The 15,576-nt window shown below is 36.3% G+C and overlaps 2 protein-coding genes across 2 annotated transcripts; both read left to right on the top strand.

The window, feature by feature from the left end:
* The first annotated feature begins 10,887 nt into the window (after positions 1-10,887).
* Positions 10,888-12,771, top strand: LOC112743195 (serine/threonine-protein phosphatase 7 long form homolog). Its single transcript, XM_025792402.2, has 3 exons — positions 10,888-10,987; positions 12,273-12,277; positions 12,370-12,771. Exons 1-3 carry the CDS (start codon positions 10,888-10,890, stop codon positions 12,769-12,771), a joined length of 507 nt encoding a protein of 168 aa, XP_025648187.2.
* Positions 12,772-14,437: 1,666 nt separating this feature from the next.
* Positions 14,438-15,169, top strand: LOC140178740 (uncharacterized). The gene has a single exon (XM_072215973.1). It carries the CDS (start codon positions 14,438-14,440, stop codon positions 15,167-15,169), a length of 732 nt encoding a protein of 243 aa, XP_072072074.1.
* The last annotated feature ends 407 nt before the right edge of the window (positions 15,170-15,576 follow it).

Genomic DNA, 15,576 nt, shown 5'->3' with positions numbered 1-15,576 from the left:
GAAAATGACTTCTTAATAGTAGAAACAGATGCTTCAGACATAACCTGGTCAGGATGTCTAAAAGCTAAGAAAGCTATAAAAAGTTTGGAACAAGGAAAAGAATCACTAGATTCTAAAGATTCCCTAAAGGAATTACTTTGCAAGTATATTTCAGGGACTTTTACTCCAACAGAACAGAGATATACCACTCATGAAAAGGAAACTCTAGCAGCAATTAAATCTCTTAAGAAATGGAAAATTGATTTACTACCAAGAGAATTTACATTAAGGACAGATTCAAGCTACCTAACAGGTTTCATACGATATAATTTAAAAGTTGATTATAATCATGGACGATTGATACATTAACAAGAGAATGGAGTTCGTCTACAACGCATTAGATCAAGAAATTCAAAAATATGAGCAAGAGCTCGAAAAATGCAAGCATTGTCAGCAAATAAGGACACAGATCCAATCCCTCAAGAAGGCCATCAAAGCAATGAAATCAACACAACAAGCAGAAACATCAGAGTTCAGCCAGCTAAGCATGGTGGACAAATCAGGTGAAGAAAAAATTTCAGAAAATAAAACAATTGCTGAAATCATTAAAAAATCCACCCAAGATAAAAAATATTATGTAATTTATAATGGCCCCATGAAAGGAGTATATGATGCCTGGGAAAAAGCAGCACCATTCACACACCAGTCAAAGATAATTCATAAAGGAGGGTTCCTAACACTGGAAGAGGCAAAGAAATCCTTCAAGGAATATGAAGCTCTCCATCCAGAGCAAACCCTAAAAAGAGCAGATAAAGCTCCAATTCAAACCCAGAGAACAGGGATAATAAGAAACATTCCTACAAGGGCTGAAATCAAGGAAAAGAAAAGGGTCTGTAGATCTAATCTCAGAGAAACCCTTAACATAGTCCTGAATTGGACTGAAGAAAAAAGGGCAATTTTGGGATATTATCCTGTTGCCAAAGAACAGCTAACAAAGCTGGTTATATTTCCAGATGCTTCCCCATCTGACACCTATCAGTTTTTCCAGTATGGATTAATTGATACAATCTTAATTTTTAATGATCTAAAAATTATTAGTGAGTTTCCTGCAGGATTCGTTGATGCAGTAAAGAGATTTAAAAATATGATTGACAATGTAAATCCAAGGGATATATCCCTAAAATTTACAAACAGTCAACCTATTTTTAATGAAGAAGAAGAATGCTTGGTTCCAGCACACCAAGTAATATTCATGTCCGTCTTCCCAGGAAATTTTCAACCAATTGATCAAATTCAAGATTTAACAATTTACAGTCATGAAGGAAGGCTAGCCAGCACATTAGCAAGGGTCTTTGAAAGAACTCAAAAAATAACGAAGGAATCTCACACAAGGATTAATTATAAAAGTAGAAATACTCTGCTTGTGTCCAGTAAAAGAAATGAAATTGAAGAAAGAGAAATGAGACTCTTGGTAGAATTTGAATCAGCATTCTACAACTTATCTGGACTTTTAGAAAAGCTCCCTGAAAGGATAAAGAGGAATCTTTGCTATTTGATAAAAGACAGAGAAGACCACAAGTGCCAGCTATGTGCCTCAGAGTTATCTGAAGAAAGCAATAATGAAACGGAATCAACTCACATGATGAAGGAAGAAGACAATACATCTGACGGTCACATGATAAAAGAAGAGGACAGCACATCTGAAGCATCTCTCAACATTATTGCATAGTGACGTAAGCACTTAGGTCATAGAGCACCAACAATGTAGCTGGTGAAAGAGAACAAACAATGACGTAAGCAATGACATCATAAGAAGGGTAAGGATGGGAATTGTCCATCAAACCCAACTATTATAAATAGGCTGCTTAGGCAATTGTAAAGGCATCAGACAATAGGAAGCAGGAGGCTAAGAGTACTCATATGCTAGGAGAGTAAGGAGGAAGCTGCCGAGGCGATCCTATAGTCTGAGGAAGAATCCCCTTAGGGAAAAATAGTTCTAAACTCCCATTTGGAGTTAGTATCTACAATCTCTCCTCTGGAGATAAAAACCCCTTATGTAAAATATACTGAATAAAGGAAGTTTTTCTCCAGAAAGGTACATCTTCATTCTAGTCTTTCAATTATGAATTATTTAGAAAGTTTAGAATTAACAGAAGAATCTGATTATTATAGATTAACTGCTTTATTAGATAATGAAAAGCAGGCTGTTCTAAAAACAGAATTAAATCTCAAATCAAATGAAAATTTTAATAAACAAAATCTTTTAAAAGAAGTTTTTAACAGAAAAAATATAATATACTATGGAAAAATTCAACTTGAAGCTCCTATAAAAATAAAATCTGCCAATGGAGAACTTGAAATAGCTTTGATAAATAATGAAGAATTGAGTAAACAGATTGAGAAAATTAAGGATCAACAAAAAAGATCTAAAATTGGATGGATTCATATTAGTACTATACAAGTCTTAATTAAATCTACGTATATGAAAGGAATTAATTCACCAATAAGTTTAGCAATCTGTGACAAAAGAATTACTGATGACCCAATAGATCAAATAATTGGAATTGTTCATGGAAATTTGGCAAACGTAAATGTTAAATTTAATGCCCATCTTGGATATGCTATACCTTTATCAACTGAAAATCTTGGAAGATCTGTAAGTTTAGCTTATAAATTTCATAGAAAGAATCTAATGGAACAAGATGATGAACCATTTTCAATTACATATGCAATAAATTATGCTTTAACAAATAGCCATCATAGTATAATATTTAAAAACAGAGAAAGAATTTATGTCGATGAATTATTTCAGAAAATTGTAAAAACAGAAATACCAAAATATAAAGCTATTGAAAACTCAGTTCTATTACTAAAAGAACCATCAGGAAAATTGGTTTCATCAAATTTTCAAATAAGAGAATCTAAAATTAATAGTCCCTTAAGTTTATCTAAGTTAAAGATTAAAGAAGAAGATTCTGAAATAAAAGAATTAACAAAAAAGGTCGAAAAATTAAATGAAACCCTAAATACTAAATTATGACAATAAATAAAGAAGAAATATATGTAACTTATCAAGATAAGAAACAAGAGCTCTTTGAAAGAGAAAATCGTTTGACAGTTCTCTGAAATAAATCAAAGAGCATTTAAAGCTCTAAAAATAATCTATGACAAGTTAAAAAGAGAAGTTGAAGAGTTAGAAAAATTAATAGAATCTCTAGAAAAAGTGATGAAGCAATGATAGAATTTACAGAAATTCTAAAATAAATAATGAAGCATACAAAAATTGAAAGACCAGAAAATAAAATAAAAAGAAAAAGAGCGAAAAAATTAAAAAGTAAAATAAAGGAGTATAAAAAGAAATTAAATAATCTTCAGATCGAAATTGATGACCTTATAATAAAAAGGATAGAAATAAGAATAAATATAAACAAGTTGGAGTTAAACTTAAAAAATTTATAAATGCCTGGAAAACCATATTATGACTTAAAAGAATTAAAGCTGTTAAAAGAAAAAATGGAGAATGAGGTTGAAAAATTAAAAAGATATTTAGAAACAACGGAAAGTGTAGAAATAAAAGAAGTTTTTGAAGATTTGAAAAAATATATTAAAGAAAAAGACAAACAGATAAAAGATTTTATAAACAATAATCCATGCAAAAAAGAATATTATAAACTAAAACAAGATTAAAAAAACTATAAAAATGAAATCAGAATTATAAATACTAGTAATAATAGAAATTTTCAACATCTTCAAATCTATACACATTATAAACATAAAAGAGTTAAAAAATTTTCAACATCTTCAAATCTATACACATTATAAACATAAAAGAGTTAAAAATTGGTATCAGAGCCAAGTTAACGATTAAGGGTAACACTTTCTCTTTAAGCAACACTTTTAGTGATACGCTTTTAAACCAAATAAAAAAAAAATCTGTAAATCTGTACCAAAATGCATCTGTACACTAGATGGACCCATCATATAATGGTATGAATACACTATTTTTAAGCACAAATCAATTGAAGTTATAATTGTCGAAAACTGAAGAAGTGTAATAGTGTATCTTAATTTTTAAAAATATTTAGATGATCCATATTCCGACAAACAATGTCATCAACATAGTAAAATAGTTGTTTAACAGAGACATAAATGGAGCTTTTGATGCCTTCTTAACTACTCTTATAGAACATCTGCTCTAGTGTCTTCTAGTATGCCTTTTGATGCAGAAAACTGGGATTTTTCCTTTTTATATTTGGTGTAGTTTGAGCAAACCATTAGTACTTGACAAATGAGTCAAACAATGCATCAAATTCATATTTAGGCATTCATCAAATTGAATAGAAACAAACATTGCATACACTTATACAAGCAGGACCTAGATTCAGTTAAACATTGTGGGAAAACAATCTATTCCACACTAATTATTTAACAAAAACAATAACAACGTTACCGTCTTGGATCCATACCGTAGAATTTCTGTCAAAGTTTATATCCGGTTGTTCACAACCTAACTAAATTAAACACTAATCATAAGTTAATACGAGTCTTGCGAAACCAGTAGCTAGACATCTATGAACTAGCCGGTGAAAACTCAAACTCACATGAAATTAATAGTTAAAAGTGGTCAAATAATTTGACTGATTTGATTAAATTTTTATTTAACAATTATCAGTTATTAATTTCAGGTGAGGTTGACTGTACCTGAGTTTTCACCCTAGAAATTGGTTATTTAAAATAGTAAAATGCAGATATCATTCATTCACATCAAACAAGAGTAATAGAAGCTCTAGAGATTCTAGGAACCTTGGATAAATCTTGTAAGATTTTGAACCTTGCTTCTCCCACTAAGTATCTTATGCTGCATATGGCCATTTTCAGTAGAACTCTTGCATTCTGCCTAAAATTCATAAAAGATTAGAAGATAAAACAACATTTTAAGAGAAAAAAATACCGGAAAAAAATCATTAATCTCCACAAATCAGAGTCCGAAGCAAAGGGCAGAACCCGAGCAATCTTACTCACAAACCCCATTCACAATCAAACTCAGAAAACTCCATGTGAACTAGATTGTGAAACGTGACGAATGTTCTAGAAACATATTCCTATGACATGAGCCATGTTGGGTATATGAGTAAGAGAAGATGACAAAATCTTATATTTATGTAGTGGTTTCAAGGCACGATTAGATCGCTTTCTTTAGAGAGATATTTGTCCCCACACTTAGTTGCTATAGGGTTGATGACAATACTCTCCCAGGATACAATGAAACCTAAGAATTTCTTAATTAGCAATAGTAAGAAATTCTCAACTCTCTTGAACAAAGAAAATCTCTTAATGGTTGAGTAAATTGTACACTTAGTACTTTTTTTTCTGAAATAGTGGATAAGGACTTATTTATACATATTGTACGTAGCAATTATGATTAGTTACGTATACAAATGGTTGTGTCTTTTCTATTGCCAATAGATACAATGTTTTGAACATATACAACTCTTAAAGAGTTGTGTCCCTTTAGCCAATAGATACAATATTTTGAACACACACAATCCTTAAAAGGTTGTGTCCTTTCAACCAAATGGTACTAAACGGCTAGTAACCGTTTATTAATATTAATAATATTAATAATAATATCAATAATATTAATAATATTAATTAATCAAATTTGTAAATACCCTTCAATCCCTCACTATTTACAAAATTTAAATGTCATACAAGTATATGCATAAAGAATGTGTCGCTAAGATTAAACATTCTTTTAGTGTAAATTTTAAAGTTCTAACGAAGTAATAGGTATCTAATCGATTAAACCTATACTCCATATGCTAGTACCAAAAATCACACACATTACTTATACCCTCCAAGTTCAAGAGTTTACAATTTTAAGCACTTATATGGCCTTGTGCTCATCCCGGTTTCATGAATATTTACGAGAATAAAACCTCTAAAATTCTCGATTAGAGCGGCACCACTCTTATATTCATATAGGTGGAATCTTTTGATAGATAATATTATCATTCCATTAAGAGTTTAAACTCACCCTCCTAATTTATTGTAAATAGCACTAAATCCTATACCTTAGTGCTCCAATTGCTAAATAACTTGTTATTACCCATTAAACCTTGAAACTAGTGATCTACTAGAATAAGGTTGGGTTCCCATCATTTAGCAATAATAGGTTTTAATCCCATTTTAGCAGTAGTTTCTTTGATTTTATCCCTTGACAAACCTTTAGTCAAAGGGTCTGCTAAATTTCCTTGAGATCTTATATAAGTAATGGTAATTACACCATCATCTATTAGTTGCCTCACAAACTCATGTCTCAAACTTATATGTCTAGACTTTCCATTATAAACCTTGTTATATGCTCGAGACATGGTTGATTCACTATCACAGAAGATTGAAATGGCTGTCGTCTGCTGTGGCCACAGCTTTATATCATATAACAAATTTCTTAACCATTCCGCTTCTTTACCTGCGGTTGATAAAGCTACAAACTCAGCCTCCATAGTAGAATGTGTAATACATGTTTGTTTCTTTGAGGCCCAACTTATTGCTCCACCACCTATGGTGAAAATCCATCCTGAAGTGGATTTGTTATCACTAAGATTTGTAATCCAACTTGCGTTGGAATAACCTTCTAAAACTGCGGGATAATCACTATAATGTAATCCCAAGTTTATGGTTTTCTTGAGATAACCAAGAACTCTTGTTATAGCTTTCCAATGTTGATTGCTAGGCTTTCCTGTAAACCTTGATAATTTGCACACAGCAAATGCTATATCAGGTCTAGTACAATACATTGCATACATTAAACTTCCTATAGCACTAGCATATTCTAATTGTGCTATAGGTCTTCCCATGTTTCCTTCTAATTTAAGATTAGGATCATATGGCCTATTGGATTCTTTAATTGTGAGATGATCAAACTTTTCCAATGCCTTTTTAATATGATGAGATTGACTTAAAGTAAAGCCAACTTCATTCTTATGCACCTTTATGCCTAATATTGTATCAACTTCATTCAAATCCTTCATCTTGAATTTAGAAGTTAGATACTCCTTTGTTATACGAATTCCTTCTAAATTTGTTCCGATGATCAACATATCATCAACATATAAACAAATAATTACTCCATAATCTTTAGTAAATTTTGAGTAAATACATTTATCCGCACTATTATGTGAGAAGCCATTTGATAACACCACTGAATCAAACTTCTCATGCCATTGTTTAGGCGCTTGTTTTAGCCATACAAAGACTTAATTAATTTGCAAACTTTCTTTTCATTTTCGGGTAGCACATAGCCTTCCGGTTGCTCCATATAAATTTCTTCATTAAGATCTCCATTTAAAAAAGCCGTTTTAACATCCATTTGATGTATATGAAGCTTATGTATGGATGCTAATACTATAAGAGCCCTAATAGAAGTCATTCTTGCCACAGGTGCGTAGGTATCAAAATAGTCTAGACCTTCTTGTTGTCTAAACCCCTTGGCCACTAACCTTGCTTTAAAGGTTTGTAATGAACCATCAGTGTTATACTTTCTTCTAAATACCCACTTACATCCTATAGGCTTTGATCCTGGAGGCAAATCAACCAAGACCCAAGTACTGTTAGATAATATTGAGTCCATTTCATCGTTTATTGCTTCTTTCCAAAAAGCAGAATCCCTTGAAGCCATAGCCTCTTTGAACGTTTGAGGATCACCCTCTATGTTCATCACAATAGGAATCTTGTTTGTTACAGAATTCCTAGTTCCTTCTACCAAAAAGGTGATAGCCTGAGAAGAAATAAAATCTGGACCCAAGTCCTTTTCTTTTCTTACTCTCAAGCTCTTCCTTGGTTCAATCAACTCTTTGTCGTTTAGACGTTTATTATTTTGATTATTTATTTCTTGTGAAATATTAGTATCATTTTGGAGATACTCTGAATTAGAAGTTGAATCATTGATAAATTTATTTTCAATAAATTCTACTTCTCTTGATTCAACAACTACATTAGACACTAAGTCTAATATTCTATATGCTTTAGAATTTTGAGCATATCCTATAAAAGCGCCTTTTATGGCTCTTGGCCCAATTTGGTTCTCTTTTGATCGGGAACTCGATAAAAGGCTAAACACCCCCACACTTTAAGATAATTTAAATTAGGTTTCCTTCCTTTCCAAATTTCATAAGGAGAAACCTTTCTATATCTTGATGATATCCTATTATGGATATGACATGATGTCAATAATGCTTCACCCCACAAATTGTAAGGCAATTTTGCATTTAGTAACATTGAATTAACCATATCCACTAAGGTACGGTTTTTCCTTTCCGTCAAACCATTTTGTTGCGGAGTATATGGAGCGGAAGATTCATGCACAATACCATGTAATTCACAAAAGTGATCAAATTCATTAGAAAAATATTCTCCACCTCGATCACTACGAAAAACTTTTATTTTCTTATTATCCATATTTTCTACTTCCATTTTATATTTCTTAAACATTTCAAAAGCTTCATCTTTATTTCTAAGCAAATACACATAAGTAAATCTAGAACAATCATCAATGAAGGTTATAAAGTATCTTTTTCCTCCTCTAGTAATATTGCCATTTAGTTCACAAATATCACTATGAATCAATTCTAATAAATGTGTATTTCTTTCAACCTTAGGAAAAGGTTTCTTAGTAATTTTGGATTGTATGCAAATATCACATTTCTTATTAAAATCCTTGTTACTAAGATCAATATAGTTATTCTTTTGCATATATTCAATTGATTTGTAATTTAAGTGTGCTAATCTACTATGCCATAAATCACAAGAATCAACAACATACAAGGAAACATTCACTTTATTAATACTAAGTTTAAACATGCCTTCAGTACAATATCCTTTTCCTATGAATACATCATTCTTAAGCAAGATCACTTTATCGGATTCCATTACAACTTTGAATCCTTTCTTACACAAGAGACTAACAGAAACTAAATTTTTTCTCAAATCTGGAACATGAAGTACATTTATTAAACTTAATTTCTTTCCAGATGTAAAATTTAATTCCACACTTCCTTGACCACAAACTTTGGCTGAGTTATCATTGCCCATCAAGACTTCTCTATTGTTCACTTCTTCATATGTTTTGAATTGGTTGCGATCATTGCAAACGTGAACAGTAGCCCCAGAATCTAACCACCACTCAAGTGATTTTCCTTGTGTTGCTATGTTGACTTCTGTAACCATGCCAATATGCATGTTTTGTACTTTTTCTACAACCATAGCAATTAGATCCTTCTCTTCCACTAAGTTGGTCTTTGATGCTTCCTTTTTCAGAAGTCTACATTCTTTGATATAGTGTCCTTTCTTGTGACAATGATAACACTCTCTTTGTCTCTTCTTATCTTGCTTTGAATCTTTAGAGAACTTTCTTTTCTTCTTATTGATGTTATTTTCATCAATATGATTCACTTTAGAACTTTGAGAAAGATACACAGCATCACGTTTTCGAGTTTCCTCCTCTATACGTATATGCCTTAGTAATTTCTCAATTGTGAAGTCCTCACCAAGATGTAAAAGTTTCTTCCTATAACCATTCCAAGATGAAGGTAATTTTGAAATAATTACTCCAACTTGTAATGATTCAGGGATCACCACTTGTAGATCACGAAGTCTACTTACAAGGATTTGTAATTCATGAATTTGATCCATGACAGGCATAGTATCATTCATAATAAATTCAAAATATTTCATCATGATAAACTTATCTGTTCCTTGTCGTTCGGTATTGTACTTTTCTTCCAAAGACTTCCAAATCTCTAATGGTGATTGAATTGACATGTAGAGATCATAGAGTCGGTCGGATAAAGTGTTGAGGATATGACCTCGACATTCGAAAGTATCTTCATCACGTTTCTTCTTCAATTGAACGATCTTTTCTTTCTCTTCCGGTGTGACGTTTTCAGCGGCATCGACAATTGGTGTAGTCTTTGGGTCAATCACATATGCAAGATTGAGAACCGAAAGAAGAAACATCATCTTGTCTTTCCAACGGTTGAAGTTCGTTCCATCAAAGCGATCTAATTTGACAAACTCTTGATTCATGACCTTGAACGTAGTGTTTTGATCTTGTGCCATCTTCAAGAAATATCTCTCTAAAATTATTGGGTATATGAGTATGAGGAGATGACAAAATCTTATATTTATGTAGTGGTTTCAAGGCACGATTAGATCGCTTTCTTTAGAGAAATATTTGTCCCCACACTTAGTTGCTATAGGGTTGATGACAATACTCTCCCAGGATACAATGAAATCTAAGAATTTCTTAATTAGCAATAGTAAGAAATTCTCAACTCTCTTGAACAAAGAAAATCTCTTAATGGTTGAGTAAATTGTACACTTAGTACTTTTTTTTTCTGAAATAGTGGACAAGGACTTATTTATACATATTGCACGTAGCAATTATGATTAGTTACGTATACAAATGGTTGTGTCTTTTCTATTGCCAATAGATACAATGTTTTGAATATATATGACTCTTAAAGAGTTGTGTCCCTTTAGCTAATAGATACAATGTTTTGAACACACACAATCCTTAAAAGGTTGTGTCCTTTCAACCAAATGGTACTAAACGGCTAGTAACCGTTTATTAATATTAATAATATTAATAATAATATCAATAATATTAATAATATTAATTAATCAAATTTGTAAATACCCTTCAAGCCACATATTGGAAAATACAGAAGCAAAAAGGAAGAACGGAACAGGTGCGAGTTGAAGAATAGGGCAAACAGAACCATCTCTGATTTGCAAGGAGGAGGAGTTGATGTGTCTGTTGAGGATGGTGAACGGATATTCCTGTGGAGGAGGAGGCTGAGACCCCGCAGCAGCCTCGACGGATTTTGCCTTCGGAGCCATGTTTCAATGAATCACGACGCTGCGATTGCTTTTGATTTTAGCTGCTTAGTGTTTCAATGGAACATAGTTGCGCCTTCAAACTTCGGCTCGGGTTGTGGATCTCTTGGTTGATAAGTAGTTTTGAAATTCATGTAAAAGTTTCCTTTTTATCTTTAATATCAAAGATGTAGTTTTTATATTAATTTAATTTAACTTTTTTATTTTATATTTACTCTTTTTTAAATTAATTAATTTTTACTTTTACATAATTATAAGGGCAAAAAACACAATTAAGCCAAGGGAGGAAACAAATTACATGAATCAGTCAAACTGAAAATAGCTTCACGAATCAGCTAAAGCACGTTACTATGTAATTCGAACTAGCTGGATTCGAACTACATTAACATGTAATTCGAATCAACATAACTCGAATTATAAAGGAATACGTGATTAACCTAATTCGAATCAACATGGTTCGAACTACCAGCATAATTCGAACTAGGTTAGTTCGAATTACACCGTGAACGCTTCTCCAAGTAATTCGAACCTAGTTGGTTCGAATTACTCACAATTTGCCTCAAATAGTAATTTGAATGGGGCTGGTTCGAATTACATAGATTTCGGCTATATAAGGAGTTCGAATCAACCTCATTCGAATCACTTTTCCATTCTCATACCCCACCAAATCCCAGAGAAAACGACCCAGATTCGATCCGACAAAGACTCGAATAGAATACTCAGCCGATGGGGACGATCCGAAAAGGCTATATCGGTTGGACGGAGTTGCTCATATAGTCGGGGTCATCAATGACGAGGTTAATAGATAGAAAATTTTGTGCTAGCGGTTTATCTGAGTTAGTGGTTTTGCATGCGGTTTTAGTAGCGGTTTATGTTAGCGGTTTATCCTAGTGGTATTGCAAGTGGTTTATTTTAGAGGTTTTGCATGCGGTTTAGTTGGTGGTTTATGTTAGTGGTTTTTATTAGTGGTTTTTGTTAGTAGTTTTGTATGCGATTTTGTTGATGGTTTATGTTGGCGGTTTATTTTGGTAGTATTGGAAGTAGTTTATTATGTGATTTTGTGTGCGGTTTATGATAGTGGTTTTGCATGTGGTTTTCGTAAGTAGATTTGTATGCAGTTTATGTTAGCAGTTTAAGCATGTGGTTTTGTTGGCGGTTTAGGTTAGGAGTTTTTAGTTGTGGTTTTTGTTAGTACTTTTGTAACCGGTTTTGTTGATGATTTATTTTGGCGATTTATTTTGGTGGTATTGGAAGTGGTTTACTATGTGGTTTTGTAAGCGGTTTATGATAGTGGTTTTGCACGTGTTTTTCATAAGTGGATTTGTTTGTGGTTTATGTTAGCGGTTTAAGCATGTGGTTTTGCTACTGGTTTGTTATATTGGTTTTGCATGTAGATTCTGTTAGTGGTTTCCATAAGTGGTTTCTGGTGTTAGTTATTTTTGTCACTGGTTTTCTAAGTGGTTCTAATAATGCTGTCCATGTAATGCGCAGCCACAGCGATGCATCAGGAGCATGCAGCGGCAGCAGGGCATGCGACTCGATGAGCGGTATGTTCTGTACTTGCAGATGACCGGATTATACCATCTTGCGAGGCTGAACTATAGATGGTTCTGGTTAGATGAGCCCCTTGTTAGTGCCTTCGTCGAGCGGTGGCGTCTGGAGACGCACACCTTCCATATGCCGTTCGGAAAGTGCACGATCACACTTCAGGACGTGGCGTACCAGTTGGGGTTGCCAGTGGACGGACGTTATATCAGTGGTTGCCTTACAGATTTCCAGATATACATCCAGGGTGGCCGTCCAGCTTGGGTGTGGTTCCAGGAGTTGCTTGGAGTGATTCCTCCTCCGAGCCAGGTTCAGAAGTTCGCAGTTAACTGCACCTGGTTCCAGTAGACTTTTGGAGAGTGCCCCGAGGGAGCCGATGAGGAGACTGTGCGGCGCTTTCTTCGTGCCTATATCATGATGTTGTTGGGCACTCAGTTGTTCGAACAACCACGATCCTTCGTTCAGCCAAACCAACCAATCTACACCAAGACCCTTGAAAGGCGTCCATTCGGAGGGACGGGAGCTAATAGCGCCAAGATCATGTAGGAGCTTAGGCATAGAGTACAAAACCTTAAAAAGGAGCTGGCAGCGAGGAGTCGGTCCCACAGGGACGTCAGCCGGTCCCGCGGAGACGCCAGCCGATCCCGCACCCGCTCCCCCTCCCGAAGATACGAGAACCAGGAAAGGAGCTTGACAAAGCGCGAAGACGAAGCGCAAACACAGGCAACCTCACAACCTACCCAAGGTAGGTCCGAAAGCCGTGGCGAATCCCAAAAGGGAAAAGCCAAGAAACGGCTAGAACCCGTCATCATGGGAGCCACCCCTTTCCACCCCTCGATCTTCAAGGTCCGGCTTCCGAAAAATTTCGACAAGCCAACGGACATGAGATAGATGGGACTAAGGACCCTCAAGAGCACCTCACAACGTTCGAGGCGAGAATGAATTTGGAAGGGGTAGGCGACGCGGTCAGGTGTCGAGCATTCCCTGTGACGCTAGCCGGCCCGACGATCCGATGGTTTAATGCTCTGCCACAAGGATCCATCACGGCTTTCACGGACATCTCCCAAAGCTTCCTAGCTCGGTTCACGACACGCATAGCCAAGGCAAAACACCCGATTAACTTGCTAGGGATTACCTAGAAACCCAGAAAGCCGACCAGAAAGTTCCTAAACAGGTTCAACGATGAATGCTTGGAAATCGACGGCCTTACGGACTCGGTTGCCAGTCTCTGCCTAACGAACGGCCTGCTAAACGAGGACTTTAGAAAGCACCTCACCACCAATATCGTCTAGACCATGCAGAAAATTCAAAAGGTGGCTAAGGAATACATCAATGATGAAGAGGTGAGCCAGGTTGTAGCAGCCAATAAACGGAAGCTCTCCAACACGTCAGTTCGGCAAGCCCCTCAGGTCGATAGATATAAGGAAGCTCCCAAGGACGGGACCTTGGCCAAGCAACCCAAACAACCCCCACGAGTAGGGAGGTTCACAAACTATATGCCACTCATGGCGCCCATAGTGGAAGTCTACCAGCAGATCTCGGACAAGGGAATCCTATCCAGACCTAGGCCGTTGAAAGAGAGAACGGGAGGCAGCAAAAGCCTTTACTGCGATAATCACAAGGGGTTCGATCACAAAACCCAGAACTATTTCGACCTCAAGGACGCGTTAGAGCAAGCCATCCGAGAAGGAAAGTTGAGCGAGTTCTCCCGGCTCATCAGAGAACCGAGGAGACGGGAACGAGAACGTTCCAAAGAAGATCGTAGCCGAACTGTCAAGGCAAGATAAGAACCCATAGAGAACCCCGACAACCCCCCAACTTTCGTGGTCAACATCGTGGTTGGGCGCGACAATCCCCCCAAATCCAAATCAGCAGCAAAAAAGGATTCCTGGATTCTATCCATCTCGACAGGAGGTCCCGCTGCCCCAAGTAGAGGTCCTCCCATGATATCCTTTGGTCCAGAAGATCAGTAGTTTTATGATCTCCCCGAAAACTTCCCATGGTAATCACGGCAATGGTCGGGACGGGGTTAGTCAGACGAATTCTCGTTGATACAGGAGCCGACTCCAACATCCTATTCAGAAACGTATTTGACGCCATGGGACTCAAGGAGTCTGACCTCAAAAATCACCAACACGGGGTCATGGGGCTAGGAGATAACTACATAAAGCCCGACAGGATGATCTCTCTCCCAATTTGCCTAGGAGCCGGTGACACCAGGAGGTCGGTTATGGCGGACTTCGAAGTCCTCAGAGACTCCACAGCCTACAACATCATTCTGGGGAGAAAGACCATCAACGAGTTCTCAGCCGTAATATGCACTAAATTTCTAACAATGAAATTCGTAACGGACAAGAGAACCGTTGGCACCATTAGGGGAGACTTAGAAGCAGCGGTCGCCTGCAAAAACGCCAGTCTCTCTCTAAGGAAAGAGTCTAAGAAGGCAGCCAGCATATTCTTAGCAGACCTGGACATAAGGATGGAGGACAAGCCGAGGCCAGAACCAGAAGGAGACATGGAAAAGTTCCAGATTGGAAAATCGGCAGAGCAGTTTACCTTCGTAAATAGAAACCTGCCTCAGGAACTCAAAGGCCCCCTCATGGAGGTTGTAAGGGCAAACGACGACCTCTTCGCATGGACACCGTCAGACATACCGGGCTTGGATCCCGAAGTCATGTCCCACTGGCTAGCCGTCAAACCAAATGCCAAACCAGTAGCCCAACAGCGAAGAAAGATGTCTAAATAAAGGGCTAATAAAGTCGCCAAACAAACAACAGGGCTACTAGAAGCTGGGTTCATCAAAGAACTCAAATACTTGACGTGGCTGTCCAACGTCGTCCTCGTCAAAAAAGCCAGCAGGAGGTGGAGAATGTGCGTCGACTATTCCGATTTGAACAAAGCATGCCCTAAAGACTTTTTTCCCTCCCCAACATTGACACCTTGGTGGACTCGGCGGCAGGGTATCGTTTCCTCAGCTTCATGGATGCGTACTCCGGCTATAACCAGATCCCGATGCACCGATTTGATGAGGACAAAACAACATTCATAACACCAGGAGGCACCTATTGCTACAAGGTAATGCCATTCGGATTGAAGAACGCAGGGGGCACCTATCAAAGACTAATGAGCAAAGTCTTCCACGACCTTATCGGT

This window comes from Arachis hypogaea, chromosome 14 (assembly GCF_003086295.3).
Source record: "Arachis hypogaea cultivar Tifrunner chromosome 14, arahy.Tifrunner.gnm2.J5K5, whole genome shotgun sequence".
NCBI lineage: Eukaryota > Viridiplantae > Streptophyta > Magnoliopsida > Fabales > Fabaceae > Arachis > Arachis hypogaea.
This window is presented reverse-complemented; position numbering and strand designations above follow the sequence as displayed.